Source organism: Salmo salar, chromosome 18 (genome assembly GCF_965601325.2).
Source record: "Salmo salar chromosome 18, fSalSal1, whole genome shotgun sequence".
Taxonomy (NCBI): domain Eukaryota; kingdom Metazoa; phylum Chordata; class Actinopteri; order Salmoniformes; family Salmonidae; genus Salmo; species Salmo salar.
The window spans coordinates 94,576,926-94,597,714 of NC_138308.1; the positions used below are offsets into that span (position 1 = coordinate 94,576,926).

A 20,789-nucleotide genomic window follows, 5' to 3' on the forward strand; every position below is an offset into this window, starting at 1 on the left:
TCTTTGCCCTGTGATGGGGGGTAGTGGGACTGTGTGTCTGTCTTTGCCCTGTGATGGGGGGGGTAGTGGACTGTGTGTCTGTATTTACCCTGTGATGGGGGTAGTGGGACTGTGTGTCTGTCTCTGCCCTGTGATGGGGGTAGTGGGACTGTGTGCCTGTCTCTGCCCTGTGATGGGGGGTAGTGGGACTGTGTGTCTGTCTTTGCCCTGTGATGGGTGGTAGTGGGACTGTGTGTCTGTCTCTGCCCTGTGATGGGGGGTAGTGGGACTGTGTGTCTGTCTTTGCCCTGTGATGGGTGGTAGTGGGACTGTGTGTCTGTCTCTGCCCTGTGATGGGGGGTAGTGGGACTGTGTGTCTGTCTTTGCCCTGTGATGGGGGGTAGTGGGACTGTGTGTCTGTCTCTGCCCTGTGATGGGGGGTGGTGGGACTGTGTGCCTGTCATTGCCCTGTGATGTGGGACTGTGTGTCTGTCATTGCCCTGTGATGGGGGGTAGTGGGACTGTGTGTCTGTCATTGCCCTGTGATGGGGGGGTAGTGGGACTGTGTGCCTGTCATTGCCCTGTGATGTGGGACTGTGTGCCTGTCTCTGCCCTGTGATGGGGGTAGTGGGACTGTGTGCCTGTCTCTGCCCTGTGATGGGGGGTAGTGGGACTGTGTGTCTGTCTTTGCCCAGTGATGGGGGGTAGTGGGACTGTGTGTCTGTCTTTGCCCAGTGATGGGGGGTTGTGGGACTGTGTGTCTGTCTCTGCCCTGTGATGGGGGGTGGTGGGACTGTGTGTCTGTCTTTGCCCTGTGATGGGGGGTAGTGGGACTGTGTTCCTGTCTTTGCCCTGTGATGGGGGGTGTTGGGACTGTGTGTCTGTCTTTGCCCTGTGATGGGGGGTGGTGGGACTGTGTGCCTGTCTTTGCCCTGTGATGGGGGGTAGTGGGACTGTGTGTCTGTCTTTGCCCTGTGATGGGGGGTAGTGGGACTGTGTGCCTGTCTTTGCCCTGTGATGGGGGGTAGTGGGACTGTGTGTCTGTCTTTGCCCAGTGATGGGGGGTTGTGGGACTGTGTGTCTGTCTCTGCCCTGTGATGAGGGGTAGTGGGACTGTGTGCCTGTCATTGCCCTGTGATGTGGGACTGTGTGTCTGTCATTGCCCTGTGATGGGGGGTAGTGGGACTGTGTGCCTGTCATTGCCCTGTGATGTGGGACTGTGTGCCTGTCATTGCCCTGTGATGTGGGACTGTGTGCCTGTCTCTGCCCTGTGATGGGGGGGTAGTGGGACTGTGTGCCTGTCTCTGCCCTGTGATGGGGGGTAGTGGGACTGTGTGCCTGTCTCTGCCCTGTGATGGGGGGTAGTGGGACTGTGTGCCTGTCATTGCCCTGTGATGGGGGGTAGTGGGACTGTGTGTCTGTATTTACCCTGTGATGGGGGGTAGTGGGACTGTGTGTCTGTCTCTGCCCTGTGATGGGGGGTAGTGGGACTGTGTGTCTGTATTTACCCTGTGATGGGGGGTAGTGGGACTGTGTGTCTGTCTCTGCCCTGTGATGGGGGGTAGTGGGACTGTGTGTCTGTCTCTGCCCTGTGATGGGGGGTAGTGGGACTGTGTGTCTGTCTTTGCCCTGTGATGGGGGGTAGTGGGACTGTGTGTCTGTCTCTGCCCTGTGGTGGGGGGTGGTGGGACTGTGTGCCTGTCATTGCCCTGTGATGTGGGACTGTGTGTCTGTCATTGCCCTGTGATGGGGGGTAGTGGGACTGTGTGCCTGTCATTGCCCTGTGATGTGGGACTGTGTGCCTGTCATTGCCCTGTGATGTGGGACTGTGTGCCTGTCTCTGCCCTGTGATGGGGGGTAGTGGGACTGTGTGTCTGTCTCTGCCCTGTGATGGGGGGTAGTGGACTGTGTTCCTGTCTTTGCCCTGTGATGGGGGGTAGTGGGACTGTGTGTCTGTATTTACCCTGTGATGGGGGGTAGTGGGACTGTGTGTCTGTCTTTGCCCTGTGATGGGGGGTAGTGGGACTGTGTGTCTGTCTCTGCCCTGTGATGGGGGTAGTGGACTGTGTTCCTGTCTTTGCCCTGTGATGGGGGGTGGTGGGACTGTGTGCCTGTCATTGCCCTGTGATGGGGGGTAGTGGGACTGTGTGTCTGTCTCTGCCCTGTGATGGGGGGTAGTGGGACTGTGTGTCTGTCTTTGCCCTGTGATGGGGGGTAGTGGGACTGTGTGTCTGTCTCTGCCCTGTGATGGGGGGTGGTGGGACTGTGTGCCTGTCCTCAGCTACTCCATAAGAGTGGGGTACGCACAGACTCAGCCAATCTAAGGCTGATATAGTCTCACTTTGGCAATGCTCTAATGCACAGGTGTCCAACTCATTCCATAGAAGGGGTTTTCACTCCTCCCATGTACTTGATTGATGAATTAAGGTCACTAATTAGTAAGGAACTCCCTTCACCTTAATTTAAAGGGAATTAACTAAAACCTGCAGACACTCAGCCCTCCATGGAATGAGTTTTGACAGCCCTGCTCTAATCTATCAATCTATAATCCTAAATGTGTTTTTACCATAACGTGTTCACTCATCCCCCACACAAATCAGCCAATCTGTTCATCCTCCTCCTCTCTGTTTCATACAGACCTCCATCATCTCTCCACCCTCATCCTCCTCCTGTCCCGTCTCTTTTCATTCTTCCATCTTCCATGTGGATAAATCATCAATGCTGATTTGAACCTGGGTCTCTTCTGCTTGCATTAAAACTGTGTTAGCCTTCCGAGCTAAGGTCTATATGACACTAGTTTAAGGTACTAACGCAGGTAGCCGAGTGGTTAGAGCGTTGGGCCAGTAACCGTAAAGGTCGCTAGATTGAATCCCTGAGCTGACAAGGTAAAAAATCTGTCATTCTGCCCCTGAACAAGGCAGTTAAACCCACTGTTCCTAGGCCGTCATTGTAAATAAGAATTTGTTCTTAACTGACTTGCCTAGTTAAATAAAGATGAAATAAATAAATGTTAAACTTGGTAAATGATTCTGTGAATTTGATGTTGATGTAGGACTAGGGTTCCCCCATCTGGTGAAAAATGGCTAATACCAGTTCCTCCAATCAACGACTCTGTTTTCAATGGGTCAGGTCTTTGACGTTGTTCGGATGAGATAGTAGAATGCGCATGCGCAGATCCGTTAGCAAATTGCCAGTCAAACGTCGGTTGGAGCCGCCTGAAGACAAGTACGAGATATCTCCATAGAAAATAACCGAAAATAACAGAAGGTATGTAACAAAAACACATTTCACAAGACAGAAAAGATGAGTTGTTGTTCATATGTGTGTTTTAAAACGGACAATAACGTTGGCTGGAAGTAGAAACTCGGTTTGTGTCCTCTGTCGCATGCGGAGCTTAATGCAACACGATACAGGAAATACAAAATGGTGGACTGATGTTTTTCGGTGAAGACGCAGAAGGCAGCTGTGATCTATCACAACTAGGGTGACCACATTTAAAATGCCCAAATGCGGGACAACATGATGATTTTGCGGGACATTCGTAGGACAGTGTAGCCTAGATACAGATATATATTTTTTGTGCAGCACCCCTCCCCCCAAAATACAGCGCCTGTTTACTCAGAGAAAGAGGTGAAGCGAGATGTTTCTCCACAGATAGAAGAATGAGACAGATATTTCACCGGATGTGAAGTTGTATAAATGTGAAGCATCCGCTTGGCGTTTTTTCACTCATTACCAAATATGGTAGTGAGAAGAAGCCCAGTGACCCGGCAGTTGGAGAAGATGGACCCAGATGGATTTTGACCGATATTCCGCAGATTTTATCATCGATGAAACATTTCATCTCAACACAGTTTTCTGTTCCCAAAACTAGAATCTGTTAGGAACATACTAAGTTTTGTGGACTTTTTGTCAAAGGTTTAAATGTTTTATCGTTTGAGTGTTAAGGTGAATTGAGTTATTGCACTTCAGAGTAGGCGTTCCCTAACGGAAATATGCAAATGTACTAGAATGCGCCAATAGGATCTGTAGCTTGTGCTTGTTCCGCCCACAATGACTCATTTGTTCCCATTTAAATCGGCAGGCTGTGGGCTATCTGGTTATGCTGGTTATGCTATTAAATTTGGATCTGATATGTTGAAATGTTACTCATTTTATCATTATATGATCTTCCAATACATTAATTCAGCTTTGATCTAACTTTATGGGACTCCCAATCACAATAGGGTTGTGATACAGCCCAGGATTGAACCAGGGTCTGTAGTGACGCCTCTAGCACTGAGCAGTGCCTTAGATGGCTCCGCCACTCGGGATCCCAGTGATCACTCTTATCACTGCCTAGCCAAAAAACAATCTTCTGGTATTCTGTGAAATCTGTCTGATTTGAATATGCATTACACAACTTCCCTTTGGATGCGGGGCTGGCTGTAGTGTGCACATGATTGTTTGGTTAGCAATGCTAGCTAGCTAATATTTTGCAGCCTGTAAAAAGTGTGGCACTGCTAGCGCTAGCTAATAGTTTACATATGGCAGAGTTTTCTGGTTTATTTATGAATTTGGATTGATATCCGCTCTAATTTGTGAGTTGTAACACTAGCTAGTCAGCCACCTTGCTCGGTGGCTAGCTTCTTGCATCTTGTGGTGTGCACATGACCAATGAACGAGCAGATGCCGTTTAGGTCAAATGAGGACACTGCTCAGGCTAGCCTGGAACCCCCCCCCCGACGTTGAATTGCATTGGATTCAACATCGGGCATAAATGAGCGTTTTGAATCAGGAAGGTTACCTCACATGGCCTCTACAAGCCATAATTCTGAATAAAATCTACTTCACCGGTTGTCTGTGCGGTTGGTCCTTTTTGCAGGTAGGAATCAGACCGTGTACCCACAGGAAATCCATAATTGCATCAACCTTTTCAAAGTGCTGGTTAGTGCGTTCATATTTCTATCACCCGAAGGACTTGACGGAACCACGTAAACACGTGCACCAGCTCGGCTAGTATGCATGCTTCTTGTGCACGTGTTTACGTGGTTCTGCCGCGGTGCTTCGGGTAATAGAAATATGAACTAAACCTGAGATCGTTTATTGATTGTTGCATCTACATAACCTTTCAAATGTTGATTCCATGTTCATTCAATAATCAATAGCTTACACTTAACCCTACTAAATCTGATCTTTAGCTAAACTAGTAAGCCCCGTTTCATTACCGAATAAACTATTTGCCTTAGTGGTCTATTATCTTAAAAGTATGACTGTAAATCTTTTTGTTAAAAAAAAGCTGCTTGCAATCTTGCAAATTTCACTAAAGCTGTGCATGGAGTTTGTAAAATAAGGTTGTATGTTTTCACGATGACTACTTCTCCCCCTCCTGTCTGTTCCCTGTTTGCTTGCTGTTTTTTGTTTTTCTTTCCTCCAGTGAAGATGCAGGAACTGTCTTCTTCTGCTCTGACCTAACCAACAGAAGCCTGGTGATGTTCTAGAAGCTGTTCTAGAACAGTTTGACACACAACTGATTTGAAAAGTGTTTCAGTGTGAAATAGACTTGAAACTGACCAAACCGATCAATCGCAGACATCCAGTCTGCTTTCCAGTTTGATTACTACTGTCCATAGACCTGTCCCAGGGCGAGCCAGAGAGAAGACCAACCAGTAACCCTCCTGTGTGTTTCTCCTCTCCAACTCTTTCAGCTTTGCGTTGCTATTGGATCGTTGCGCTGCTCCCCTTTCCAGCCTGCTGAATCCGATTGGAGGGCTGGGAGTTGGGATCCCGCCCCCGCAGCTCCTCTTAGGCCACGCCTCCCTGCAGCTGGCCCAGCTCAAAGCCCAGCTCGTTACCGCTGCAACCGCCAACCCCCCACTACCCTACACTCAACCTCATCCACCTTCTCTCGCCCCCCCTCATCAAGCTCCTCAAAGCGGCAGCTACCGTCAATAACATGTCCCATCCCCTATATAACCCCTTAGGGGGTCAGTACTCTTCACAGGCCCAGAGAACTGCCACCCAGATGGGGCAGTACGGACTCACACAATCCCAGGCCGGAAGGGACCCACTGGGGGCCTCCCGCCATGGTCTGGGCCCTGGGTCTGGTGGTGGTGGTTCCTCCGGCCAGGGAGGCATGATGTCCTCGATGGTGGCCCAGCAGATGGGGTATGACCTGGGGCAGAGATCGACCGGGATGACCCCGGAGCTGGAGACCTCCATAGACCACCACATCCGCGGGGCCAGAGAGGAGGTGAGGCTGCTCAGCCAGTTGATGCAGCAGAAACAGAACCAGCAGGTCCCACTGGACGCCCGAGACCTTCGCCTAAGTCACGACCCCATGGACGAGCTCTCGTCTGGGGGTGGGCTGGGCGGTTACACCCCTGGCCGGACCTCCAGCGACCAGCAAAGCTCCATGGACTCCTGGTCTGGCTACCTGACCCAGTCTGCTTCCTCCAAACTCTTCTCCTCCACCCTTCCTCAGTACCAAAGCCAAACCTCTGGGTTTGGAGGTGCGGGAGTGCTGGGGTCCACCTCAAGGGGTTCCGAGGCTCCCATGAGCGCCTCGTCCGCAGCCTCTCGTCCAGCCCGGTACACGTCCAAGTCCGCCAGCAGCATCCTGGCGAGTTTTGGCTTGTCCAACGAAGACCTGGAGCTCCTCAGCCACTACCCAGACGATCAACTGACCCCAGACAACCTGCCCTTCATCCTCAGAGACATCCGCATCCGTAAGTCCAATAGAACTATGGATGTGGACCATTGGCCCAAGGTAGGCGGTGGACCTGGCCCAGGGTCCGACCACGGTGGTGGAGGACAGAGCAAAGTGATCGATTATGAACATTCTAGTGCTACTAAATACGACAGTTATGATGATGGTGATAATAGCCAACCCGATAATTACGGCGCGCGTAATCCGCTCCCAATGGAGACGGCAAAATATGACATGGTCAGAGACTTGCTGAGCGGGTACGCCGGCCATTCCAAGCAGCGTATCCAACAGCAGCACATCCAGAGCCCCATGAAAGAGACAGACTCTCGCATCGGCCTTCCTCCGCCTTCCAGCCAGTCCCAGCAGACCCACAAAACCCACGGCTCGTCATCTAAAGCAACATCCAAGTCCATGAACATCCCTGTCCGAGGCGGAGACCAAGGACTCAACCGACACCTGGCGTCCCAGAATCAAGGCAACGCTCGGGGCCACGCTCAGCCCCGGTCCGGCCTGGTGGTTCATGGTGGTAGAGATGGTGCTGGGGGCGGAATTCCAGGACTCAGGGTTGGAGGTGTCGGGGTTCCTCCTCCCACGACACCCCCCATGTGGCCTCCCTTATTCCCCATCATGAACCCATCAATCCCACCTCCTGGTCTTGGTCCGACGCCTTCCTTGCACCAGCAGATGAACCTACCTCCCCCGATGATGATGATGATGCCGACGAGGTTACCGACTCCGACCATGATGAGTGACTACTCTGCTGCTTCTCCCAGAATCTTTCCTCATACCTGTTCTCTCTGTAACATAGAATGTTCCCAGCTAAAGGTGAGTTTTTCTTTTTGCCATACCTGTCTTGACCTTTGGTTCTAAATACTGTTTGAGATTGTTATACTTTGAGCACTGTTTGATTTTCTTTCCTGGAAGGCCAAAACACTATATATTTATATATATATTTTTCTACCTGGTAACCCATGTCTGTTTCAGTCCTGGATAATAGACCAGGTGTTTTAGCCCTCCAGAAACAGCTCCAGCCGTTTGTTTCAGAAGTTCAATCAAGTACATATAAAGTATTTGAAATCTCAAATAGTATTTGAACCCAGTCCTGAACCTCTCCATACTGATTGTGTGCCTTTTTAAAAAAAAATATATATATTTTTGAACCTCATGTTGTAACTCAAGACTTCGCTTGTTGAATGTTCCTTTTTTGTTTATTCAAACACTTAAGTCTAGCTGTGCGATTATCATATGTATTTCACGGTGAGTTGAGATGTTCTAAAATGAATGAAAATAATTAAATAAAACAGAGAAAAACCTTTTTTTAGTATAAATAAATATTTTCTCCTCGGGGAATATGAAGACATCGAATCCTGGACTGAAATCAACATTATTCTATTGTCGTTATTGGAAGTTGTGTAATTTCATGAGATTCCCCCCAAAAATTAAACTTTGAAATATTGTCATTTTATTTGTTTGTAAAGGCCATATTTAAGACATTCTGTTATAAAATGCCGTTTTATTTGTGACTTTCGATGGCCGTGATTTGCCTTGAGGAAGACTAGTGCTCGAAGACGATACAACCAACGACAAGATGAGAAGCTGCCAGAGAACAACAATCAATCAATGTATTTATAAAGCCCTTCTTACGTCAGCTGGTGTCACAAAGTGCTGTACAGAAACAAGGAAGTTAAGGCTCTGTTTCTAGACATTGACCGTGGTCAATTAATGGACTATTTAGCCACTAGAAGATGTTTTTGTTCTCTTAAAAATGTTTTTACTCAAACCCCTATATCATTGTATTATAGCCTTGTGTGTAAACCAATGACACAACACACTACTAACTGTATATACACAATTGATTTAGTTACTTTGGGAAGCAAGTTATTTTTTGGGGAAGAAGATGGCTGACGAGAGAATCCATTCCAGAGAAGACCCCCAGAAGATTCCAGATGCTGGTTTTTTTTCTCACAGCATTTTTGCTGCCTACAATCTTTTTCTTGGTAGAACAGAGACCCTATATTTTACTATGTTATTTTTTTCCAACATTGTATAAATCAACTCCTGCTATGAAAGCAGAAAGAAATTGGACTCTGCTGCTGCTGCAACAAAATAAAAATGTATTGAAAGTGCTTGATTTTAGAGGAGTTTGGGGGAAATTGGTTGTGATGATTATGTAGAGAGGTTTGGATGAGGATGATGATGATGAAGACACAGAACTGATTGTCTCTGTGTGCTGTTTTGATCAACAGAACTGGATCAAGCATCAAAACACCGGTCTCCACGTTGAGAATTGCCGTCTACTCAGGAAATCGTGAGTCTTCTCTCTTTTTATATATCAGTTCTCCCTTTCGCTCTTTTCTCAGTTAGTCTCTTCCCCCTCAATCCCTTGTATCCCCTCATCTCCTCCTCAAAAAACCCACTGGAGGAAAAAGTGTGAGTGGGGAGGGCCTTTATCTTTTCCAATACAGTTGAGAATAACGAGAGGATATTTGGATTCGAGGAAAATCGCGGAAATACGAATTGAAATCTACGTCCACTGATGACATCACGTTGTAGCTTGTGCTAATCACCTGTACCCTTTCCTCCTTCCAGGTATCCCGACTGGAACGTGGAAACTATCACTGTATCAAGGTGAGTCCCCTACCTGTACTGTGTCCTAAAAATAGAAGATAATTAAATGTTGTCCCTTCGATGTAGGTCACTGCTGACTGAATGATTTAGCAAGTTGAGTCTTAACATCTGGTGGAAGTATGTAAACACTCCCCTTTCATCCTTACCTACATTTACCAACCAGAATAACTTCATCAGCTTGACCACTACCTCTTCGTTCTCTCATCCTCCTTCCCGTCTCTCTCCCCTTTCCCCCCCCCCGTCTTGGTCTCCCTCCTCCCCCTCTTTCTCCCCCATCTTTATCCCTCCCTCTCCAGCCCTATTCATAGTAGAAATGAAAGCAGCCGGTTGTCCTCTAAACGCCGTCGGACATCACGCTCCGCCTCCCGTTCTCTGTCCTGGTCTCGCTCTCCTTCTCCTCGCCGCTCTTCCTACCACACCCCTTCCTCCGCTACTCGCCGACCTCGATCCAGGGAACGAACCCGCTCCCGTGAACGTCAACACAACACTACCACACGGCGTTCCCGGTCCCCGGGGTCACTTCGGGGCAGGGAGAGAGAACGTGACCCTCCGGCTTCGTCTTCCCACCGGGATCAGGAACGTCGGCCTCAGACAGCCTCTTCATCCCGGAGGTAAGATAAGACTTTTTAAATGAGTTAATATGTATGAATATTCCTCTTTTAAATGAGTTAGTATATATGAATATTCCTATTCATCCAGGTCGGGCACTAGGAGCTATAAGCGGGAGATAGTATATATGAATATTCATCCAGGTCGGGCTCTAGGAGCTATAAGCGGGAGATGGTATATATGAATATTCCTATTCATCCAGGTCGGGCACTAGGAGCTATCAGCGGGAGATAGTATATATGAATATTCATCCAGGTCGGGCTCTAGGAGCTATAAGCGGGAGATAGTATATATGAATATTCATCCAGGTCGGGCTCTAGGAGCTATAAGCGGGAGATAGTATATATGAATATTCATCCAGGTCGGGCTCTAGGAGCTATCAGCGGGAGATGGTATATATGAATATTCCTATTCATCCAGGTCGCGCTCTAGGAGCTATCAGCGGGAGATGGTATATATGAATATTCCTATTCATCCAGGTCGCGCTCTAGGAGCTATCAGCGGGAGATGGTATATATGAATATTCCTATTCATCCAGGTCGCGCTCTAGGAGCTATCAGCGGGAGATGGTATATATGAATATTCCTATTCATCCAGGTCGCGCTCTAGGAGCTATCAGCGGGAGATGGTATATATGAATATTCCTATTCATCCAGGTCGCGCTCTAGGAGCTATCAGCGGGAGATGGTATATATGAATATTCCTATTCATCCAGGTCGCGCTCTAGGAGCTATCAGCGGGAGATGGTATATATGAATATTCCTATTCATCCAGGTCGCGCTCTAGGAGCTATCAGCGGGAGATGGTATATATGAATATTCCTATTCATCCAGGTCGCGCTCTAGGAGCTATCAGCGGGAGATGGTATATATGAATATTCCTATTCATCCAGGTCGCGCTCTAGGAGCTATCAGCGGGAGAGGGCGAGGGAGCGTCGGGAGACGACGAGGAGGAGCAGCCTGCCGAAGTCTGACAGTGCTGAGAGACTGGCCAAGAAACTACTGGAGTCATCTGGTGAGCACACACACACACACACACACACACACACACACACACACACACACACACACACACACTGGTAAGAGCGAGAGAGACACACACTGGTGTGAGAGAGGGAGAGCAACACACACGCACACACACACACACACTGGTAAGAGCGAGAGAGACACACACTGGTGTGAGAGAGGGAGAGCAACACACACACACACACACTGGTAAGAGCGAGAGAGACACACACTGGTGTGAGAGAGGGAGAGCGACACACACACACACACACACACACACACACACACACACTGGTAAGAGCGAGAGACACACACTGGTGTGAGAGAGGGAGAGCGACACACACACTGAGAGAGGGAGAGCGACACACACACACACACACACTGGTAAGTGCGAGAGAGACACACACTGGTGTGAGAGAGGGAGAGCGACATGCTATAGCCACACAGGGCTGAAGAGAGCTTTTCACACTTTCAGATTCTGAAGTGGGTCAGTACCAACCTTAGCTACTGGGCCTGCCCATCACTTCAATTGGTACTAGATGGGAACGTTTAAACGAAATTGAGATCCTTAACTTCTATGGGCTACGTGGGACGCTAGCGTGGCACACAGCCAGTGAAGCCAGTGGTTGTGTCCCGCAGGTGTCCAGCCAGTGAAGCCAGTGGTTGTGTCCCGCAGGTGTCCAGCCAGTGAAGCCAGTGGTTGTGTCCCGCAGGTGTCCAGCCAGTGAAGCCAGTGGTTGTGTCCCGCAGGTGTCCAGCCAGTGAAATATCAGGGCGGCAAATTCAAATCAACAAAATCTCATAATTCAAATTTCTCAAACATACAACTATTTCACATCATTTTAAAGATACACTTGTCCTTAATCCAACCACGTTGTCCGATTTCAAAAAGGCTTTATGGCGAAAGCATAAAGTTAGATTATGTTAGGACAGGGACAACACAAGAAAAACCACACAGCCATTTTCCAAGCAGGAGAGGGGTCACAAAAAACAGAAATACAGCTAAAATTAAGCACTAACCTTTGACGATCTTCATCAGATGACACTCCTAGGACTCAATGTTACACAATACATGTATGTTTTGTTTCGATAAAGTTCATATTTATATCCAAAAACAGCATTTTACATTGGCGCGTCATGTTCAGAAAATATTTTGCCTCCAAAACTGCCGGTGAATCAGCACAACAATTTACAAAAATACTCATCATAAACGTTGATAAAATATTAAACTGTTATTGAAAGAATTATAGATAACCATCTCCTTTATGCAACCGATGTGACAGATTTCAAAAAAGCTTCACGGGGAAAGCACACTTTGCAATAATCTGAGTACGGCTCTCAGAAACATACACCAGGCAATACAGATACCCGCCATTTTGGAGTCATCTAAAATCATAAATAGCATTATAAATATTCACTTACCTTTTGATCTTCATCAGAAGGCACTTCCAGGAATCTCAGGTCCACAATAAATGTTGTTTTGTTCGATAAAGTCCATAATTTATGTCCAAATACCTCCTTGTTGTTTGCGCGTTCAGTAAGCTACTCCAAATGTAGGAAGCGTGCCGACAATTTCACGACAGAAAGTTAAAAAAAGTTATATTTACGTTCGTTGAAACATGTCAAACGTTGTATAGCATCAATCGTTAGGGCCTTTTTAACATAAAACTTCAATAATATTCCAACCGGACGATTCCAATGTCTTGAAAAATGTTATGGAACACAGCTACCTCATGTGAATGCGCGCCAATGAACTCATGTCATTTTCTGAGTCACCAACTTCCTGGCCTTCTTGTTTGCTCTCTGTTCACTGCAAAAGCCTGAAACAAGGTTCTAAAGACTGTTGACATCTAGTGGAAGCCTTAGGAAGTGCAAAATGAACCCTAAGTCACTGTGTGTTGGATAGGCAATGACTTGAAAAGACTACAAGCATCAGATTTCCCACTTCCTGGTTGGATTTTTCTCAGGTTTTTGCCTGCCATATGAGTTCTGTTATACTCACAGACATCATTCAAACAGTTTTAGAAACTTCAGAGTGTTTTCTATCCAAATCTACTAATAATTTGCAAATATTTGACTCTGGGCCCAAGTATTAGGCAGTTTACTCTGGGCACGCTTTTCATCCAAAATCGAAAATACTGCCCCCTATACCTTAAAAAGTTAATGTTAAAGTTCTGTCTGGTGACTAATCTGTCTATACTGATAGATAGACCTAGTGCACGGTTCTGTCTGTCTGGTGGCTGACCTGTCTATACTGATAGATAGACCTAGTGCACGGTTCTGACTGTCTGGTGGCTGACCTGTCTATACTGATAGATAGGCCTAGTGCACGGTTCTGACTGTCTGGTGGCTGACCTGTCTATACTGATAGATAGACCTAGTGTACGGTTCTGTCTGTCTGGTGGCTGACCTGTCTATACTGATAGATAGACCTAGTGCACGGTTCTGTCTGTCTGGTGGCTGACCTGTCTATACTGATAGATAGACCTAGTGCACGGTTCTGACTGTGTGTCTGGTAGCTGACCTGCCTATACTGTGCCTCTCTCCTCTCTCTCAATCCCTCACTAGCTCGCTATGAAAGATGCAAGTGTTTGTGTTCTCTGAAGTACGGCAACTAATCGGTCTCCTCCGCTCCAAAAATACTGAATCTTTAAGAGAGTCGATTTTCTTAGCAGAATCGAATGTTGACACTAAGAAATGGGAGTCGACGTGCAAAAGGAATCGATTCTTTTGGAGTCGACTCTTCGTTAACAGTTGTAAAAATTTTAGAAAAAAAGCAAACGACAGCAGTGAAGTGCTGTATGACACCTTTGAGAAGTTAAATGAGAAGGAAATGCAGACTTTACAAGGTGTTATTGAGGTAAAGTAATGGTGGTACAAGGATGGTGCTTAACGGGGAATTACAGCACATTTGGGGGTAATTGTTTAAGGACGGTCCTACCGTGGATCATTTTAGTTATTTGATTTGACATTTCAGGACCTCTGTAGGTATCCCTCAAATATTGTCAAAATGATTTGATCAAATGTAATCTGGCCTTTACTACTATAGCCCATAGAAACGCAATGAATAACACATTCATAAATGGCAAAACGGACAGAAAAATACATCATTATGAATAATGTTTTGAAGAGGAGATATGAGAAATATTTTTAACCCCAGAACACTGTCGTCTTCGGGAGGGTCTCATCTTTCCAGATCACATCTTATTAGTCACATGTGCTGAATACAACAGGTGTAGTAGACCTCACAGTGAAATGCTGAATACAACAGGTGTAGTAGACCTCACAGTGAAATGCTGAATACAACAGGTGTAGTAGACCTACCAGTGAAATGCTGAATACAACAGGTGTAGACCTACCAGTGAAATGCTGAATACAACAGGTGTAGTAGACCTACCAGTGAAATGCTGAATACAACAGGTGTAGTAGACCTACCAGTGAAATGCTGAATACAACAGGTGTAGACCTAACAGTGAAATGCTGAATACAACAGGTGTAGTAGACCTCCAGTGAAATGCTGAATACAACAGGTGTAGACCTAACAGTGAAATGCTGAATACAACAGGTGTAGACCTAACAGTGAAATGCTGAATACAACAGGTGTAGACCTAACAGTGAAATGCTGAATACAACAGGTGTAGACCTAACAGTGAAATGCTGAATACAACAGGTGTAGACCTAACAGTGAAATGCTGAATACAACAGGTGTAGACCTAACAGTGAAATGCTGAATACAACAGGTGTAGACCTAACAGTGAAATGCTTACTTACAAGCCCTTAACCAACAATGCAGTTTAATGAAAAATACCTAGAAAAGAACAGTAACAAATAAAGAGCAGCAGTAAATAACATCAGCGAGACTATATACAGGGTGTTACGGTACAGAGTCAATGTGGAGGCTATATACAGGGTGTTACGGTACAGAGTCAATGTGGAGGCTATATACAGGGGGTACGGTACAGAGTCAATATGGAGGCTATATACAGGGGTTACGGTACAGAGTCAATATGGAGGCTATATACAGGGTGTTACGGTACAGAGTCAATGTGGAGGCTATATACAGGGTGTTACGGTACAGAGTCAATGTGGAGGCTATACACAGGGTGTTACGGTACAGAGTCAATGTGGAGGCTATATACAGGGTGTTACGGTACAGAGTCAATGTGGAGGCTATATACAGGGTGTTACGGTACAGAGTCAATGTGGAGGCTATATACAGGGTGTTACGGTACAGAGTCAATGTGGAGGCTATATACAGGGTGTTACGGTACAGAGTCAATGTGGAGGCTATATACAGGGGGGTACCGGTACAGAGTCAATGTGGAGGCTATACACAGGGTGTTACGGTACAGAGTCAATGTGGAGGCTATATACAGGGTGTTACGGTACAGAGTCAATGTCGAGGCTATATACAGGGTGTTACGGTACAGAGTCAATGTGGAGGCTATATACAGGGTGTTACGGTACAGAGTCAATGTGGAGGCTATATACAGGGTGTTACGGTACAGAGTCAATGTGGAGGCTATATACAGGGTGTTACGGTACAGAGTCAATGTGGAGGCTATATACAGGGTGTTACGGTACAGAGTCAGTGTGGAGGCTATATACAGGGTGTTACGGTACAGAGTCAATGTGGAGGCTATATACAGGGTGTTACGGTACAGAGTCAGTGTGGAGGCTATATACAGGGTGTTACGGTACAGAGTCAATGTGGAGGCTATATACAGGGTGTTACGGTACAGAGTCAGTGTGGAGGCTATATACAGGGTGTTACGGTACAGAGTCAATGTGGAGGCTATATACAGGGGGTACCGGTACAGAGTCAATGTGGAGGCTATATACAGGGGGTACCAGTACAGAGTCAATGTGGGGGACACCGGTTAGTTGAGGTAATTGAGGTAATATGTACATGTAGGTAGAGTTATTAAAGTGACTATGCATAGATAATAAACAGAGAGTTGCAATGCAAATAGTCTGGGTAGCCATTTGATTAGATGTTCATGAGTCTTATGGTTTGGGGGTAGAAGCTGTTAAGAAATCTTTTGGACCTAGACTTGGCGCTCCGGTACCGCTTGCCGTGCGGTAGCAGAGAGAACAGTCTATGACTTGGTTTTTGACCACCCACAGGGGGGGGGTCATATTAGTTTTGCCAAACCATTCTGACGCTACAGATATTTTTGCGAGTAGACGTATTTTTGGGATGTTCTCCTGGACTGGACAAACAGCGCCATAGCTCTGCCGCTTTCCACCGTAGATCCGGAAGGCCGACATGAAGGTGGAAGATTTGAGATGCAGCCTATGCAACAACAAAAAATTATGCATATCTCAAGCCTAAACAGACAGATGTTGATGGGGATTTTTTTAATGTTCATTTGATTGATCGACTTAAGGATTAAACGTAAACAAATACAAATAAATCAACGAAAAAGAAAATGGCTGTTTTTTAAACGTTAAGAAAAATGGCCCATTTGTCACATCCCGAATTGTCACAACATTTTTCTACTATACTGTTGAAAAGTGACAGTTGGTTTCAGTTATCCCTGCTTGTGTGAAAACACGGCCAGTCTTAGCCTGAACGGTCGCTCGGGGCTACGAACAATGCAGTGTGGAAAGGCCCAATGAATCTCCGTGGTCTTTCCTTGATTCCTCGCCTCCTCTCACCTTCTCAACGTGCATTGGAGCAGTAGGTCCAAGGGGAGGAACCTCTGATTTCCACCTCCAATTAGTTTTGAGAAAGACGATGTGAGGAATCAAGGAAAGACCATTGGAGAAAGTAGACTAGTTCTTGCATTTATCCATCCCTCTGTCGCTCACACACCCTAACCCATGTCTCCTCCTCCCCTTCCAGCTGGCCTCTCTCTGGCTGGCCTCTCTGTTACCCATGTCTCCCCCTCCAGCTGGCCTCTCTGTAACCCATGTCTCCCCCTCCCCTTCCAGCTGGCCTCTCTCTGGCTGGCCTCTGTGTTACCCATGTCTCCTCCTCCCCTTCCAGCTGGCCTCTCTCTGTAATCCATGTCTCCTCCTCCCCTTCCAGCTGGCCTCTCTCTGTAACCCATGTCTCCTCCTCCCCTTCCAGCTGGCCTCTCTCTGTAACCCAGGTGTCCCCCTTCCAGCTGGCCTCTCTCTGTAACCCAGGTCTCTCCCTCCCCTTCCAGCTGGCCTCTCTCTGTAACCCAGGTCTCCCCCTCCCCTTCCAGCTGGCCTCTCTCTGTAACCCATGTCTCCCCCTCCCCTTCCAGCTGGCCTCTCTCTGTAACCCAGGTCTCTCCCCTTCCAGCTGGCCTCTCTCTGTAACCCAGGTCTCTCCCTCCCCTTCCAGCTGGCCTCTCTCTGTAACCCAGGTCTCCCCCTCCCCTTCCAGCTGGCCTCTCTCTGTAACCCAGGTCTCTCCCTCCCCTTCCAGCTGGCCTCTCTCTGTAACCCAGGTCTCCCCCTTCCAGCTGGCCTCTCTCTGTAATCCATGTCTCTCCCTGCCCTTCCAGCTGGCCTCTCTCTGTAATCCATGTCTCTCCCTCCCCTTCCAGCTGGCCTCTCTCTGTAACCCAGGTCTCCCCCTTCCAGCTGGCCTCTCTCTGTAACCCATGTCTCTCCCTGCCCTTCCAGCTGGCCTCTCTCTGTAACCCATGTCTCCCCCTCCCCTTCCAGCTGGCCTCTCTTGAACCATCCTTTTGTATTTCCAGCTGGCCTCTCCCTGACTGAGAACACCAGTCTAGAAGTTATGATGCAGTCCCTCGCCCCCGCGCTCCTGGCAGAGCTCGCCAAGAAGAAGGGAGCCGCCGCCTCCTCTTCCTCCTCGAAGGGAGGTGCCTCTCGGAAAACTGAAACGGGAATGTCCAAGTCCGGAAACAAGCTAGGATCTGGAAGGTCATCAACCAGAAAATCCTCTTCTCCATCCACTCCCTCCAAGTCATCCAGCTCCGCTTCTTCCAAGGTGTGTATTTTGTCCTCCAGATTTTTAAATTAAACTGTTAAGAACACTAGCAGGGACAATAGAGAGCTGATGATAAATGTTGTCATTGTGGTGGATGTCCTACAAGGCTCTTATCTGCTATATTCACCCCCCCCCCCAGCCATAGAATGGCCAGTATGGTGGATGTCCTACAAGGCTCTTATCTGCTACATTCACCCCCCCCCAGCCATAGAATGGCCAGTATGGTGGATGTCCTACAAGGCTCTTATCTGCTATATTCACCCCCCCCCCCCAGCCATAGAATGGCCAGTATGGTGGATGTCCTACAAGGCTCTTATCTGCTATATTCACTCCCCCCCAGCCATAGAATGGCCAGTATTATCTTCTCTCTAGGCTGTAGCTCTAAACATGACCATCTACTAACATAACTGAAGCACTGCCCCTCGTTGATGCAGTGAAGAAGGTCTGAAGATGTTTTTTGGATGCTTTTGGTGCAGATGTGCTTTGTCACAACGCTAAAATCAGCTTTCAAAGTTTTAAAGAAGTCCTACACCGTGGCAGACTACGATCCCCAGTTTACCTGCCTGGCGGGGTTACTGGCCGGCGGGCGGGGTTACTGGCCGGCGGGCGGGGTTACTGGCCGGCGGGCGGGGTTACTGGCCGGCGGGCGGGGTTACTGGCCGGCGGGCGGGGTTACTGCCTGGCGGGCGGGGTTAATGCCTGGCGGGCGGGGTTAATGCCTGGCGGGCGGGGTTAATGCCTGGCGGGCGGGGTTACTGCCTGGCGGGCGCGGTTAATGCCTGGCGGGCGGGGTTACTGGCGGGCCAGATTTCACTCCAGTATGAACGTCTGCTGGCAGCAGAGTAAATATAAAGAATTCATACCTTTTCCCAGAGAGCCTTCAGAAAACATCTATTCCTGGAAAACATGTCTCTCTTTCTCTCTCTTTCTTTCTCTCTCTTCTCTTCTCTCTGTTTCTCCCCCTGTCCTCTCTCATTCTTTCTCTCTCTCCTCCTGTCTTTCTTTCTTTCTCCTCCTGTCCTCTCTCTCTCTCTCTCTCTCTCCCTCCTCCTGTTTTCTCTAGACTAAGAAGAAGCGAGGCCCAGGGACCTCTGCTCTGTTGAGACTGATGAATATCCCTCAGCACACATCTCATGATGAGGTGGTCAAGGCTGTAGAACCCTTCGGAAAGATCAACAATGTCATCCTACTCAAGGCCATACAGGAGGTACATTACCCGTCTTTATTGTCTCTATTTCAATGGAGAGTCCCCCATTCCACCTGTTATTGACTCTATTTCAATGGAGAGTATCCCATTCCACCTGGTATTATCTCTATTTCAATGGAGAGTACCCCATTCCACCTGTTATTGTGTCTATTTCAATGGAGAGTACCCCATTCCACCTGTTATTATCTCTATTTCAATGGAGAGTACCCCATTCCACCTGTTATTGACTCTATTTCAATGGAGAGTACCCCATTCCACCTGTTATTATCTCTATTTCAATGGAGAGTACCCCATTCCACCTGGTATTGACTCTATTTCAATGGAGAGTACCCCATTCCACCTGTTATTGTCTCTATTTCAATGGAGAGTACCCCATTCCACCTGTTATTATCTCTATTTCAATGGAGAGTACCCCATTCCACCTGTTATTGTCTCTATTTCAATGGAGAGTACCCCATTCCACCTGGTATTGACTCTATTTCAATGGAGAGTACCCCATTCCACCTGGTATTGTCTCTATTTCAATGGAGAGTACCCCATTCCACCTGGTATTGACTCTATTTCAATGGAGAGTCCCCCATTCCACCTGTTATTGACTCTATTTCAATGGAGAGTATCCCATTCCACCTGGTATTATCTCTATTTCAATGGAGAGTACCCCATTCCACCTGTTATTGTGTCTATTTCAATGGAGAGTACCCCATTCCACCTGTTATTATCTCTATTTCAATGGAGAGTACCCCATTCCACCTGTTATTGACTCTATTTCAATGGAGAGTACCCCATTCCACCTGTTATTATCTCTATTTCAATGGAGAGTACCCCATTCCACCTGGTATTGACTCTATTTCAATGGAGAGTACCCCATTCCACCTGTTATTGTCTCTATTTCAATGGAGAGTACCCCATTCCACCTGTTATTATCTCTATTTCAATGGAGAGTACCCCATTCCACCTGTTATTGTCTCTATTTCAATGGAGAGTACCCCATTCCACCTGGTATTGACTCTATTTCAATGGAGAGTACCCCATTCCACCTGGTATTGTCTCTATTTCAATGGAGAGTACCCCATTCCACCTGGTATTGACTCTATTTCAATGGAGAGTACCCCATTCCACCTGTTATTATCTCTATTTCAATGGAGAGTACCCCATTCCACCTGTTATTGTCTCTATTTCAATGGAGAGTACCCCATTCCACCTGGTATTGACTCTATTTCAATGGAGAGTACCCCATTCCACCTGGTATTGTCTCTATTTCAATGGAGAGTACCCCATTCCACCTGGTATTGACTCTATTTCAATGGAGAGTACCCCATTCCACCTGGTATTGACTCTATTTCAATGGAGAGTACCCCATTCCACCTGGTATTGTCTCTATTTCAATGGAGAGTACCCCATTCCACCTGGTATTGACTCTATTTCAATGGAGAGTACCCCATTCCACCTGGTATTGTCTCTATTTCAATGGAGAGTACCCCATTCCACCTGGTATTGACTCTATTTCAATGGAGAGTACCCCATTCCACCTGGTATTGACTCTATTTCAATGGAGAGTACCCCATTCCACCTGGTATTGTCTCTATTTCAATGGAGAGTACCCCATTCCACCTGGTATTGACTCTATTTCAATGGAGAGTACCCCATTCCACCTGGTATTGACTCTATTTCAATGGAGAGTACCCCATTCCACCTGGTATTGTCTCTATTTCAATGGAGAGTACCCCATTCCACCTGGTATTG

General features: G+C 47.3%; 1 protein-coding gene across 1 annotated transcript; it reads left to right on the forward strand.

Annotated features, from left to right (window-relative positions):
* Window positions 1-3,130: 3,130 nt before the first annotated feature.
* On the forward strand, window positions 3,131-10,718 carry LOC145861802 (uncharacterized). Its single transcript, XM_082965347.1, has 6 exons — window positions 3,131-3,246; window positions 5,667-7,492; window positions 8,914-8,975; window positions 9,257-9,295; window positions 9,592-9,906; window positions 10,325-10,718. The coding sequence occupies exons 2-6, from the start codon at window positions 5,915-5,917 to the stop codon at window positions 10,422-10,424; spliced, it is 2,094 nt and encodes a 697-aa protein (XP_082821473.1). The 5' UTR covers window positions 3,131-3,246; window positions 5,667-5,914; the 3' UTR covers window positions 10,425-10,718.
* Window positions 10,719-20,789: the final 10,071 nt, after the last annotated feature.

Excerpts from the sequence above, each read along its gene's own strand:
- LOC145861802 (XM_082965347.1), top strand. The coding sequence starts at position 5,915 with ATGTCCCATCCCCTATATAACCCCTTAGGGGGTCAGTACTCTTCACAG. Across the intron at positions 7,493-8,913 it reads TAGAATGTTCCCAGCTAAAG|AACTGGATCAAGCATCAAAA; the intron begins GTGAGTTTTTCT and ends TTTGATCAACAG. Across the intron at positions 9,907-10,324 it reads ACAGCCTCTTCATCCCGGAG|GTCGCGCTCTAGGAGCTATC; the intron begins GTAAGATAAGAC and ends CTATTCATCCAG.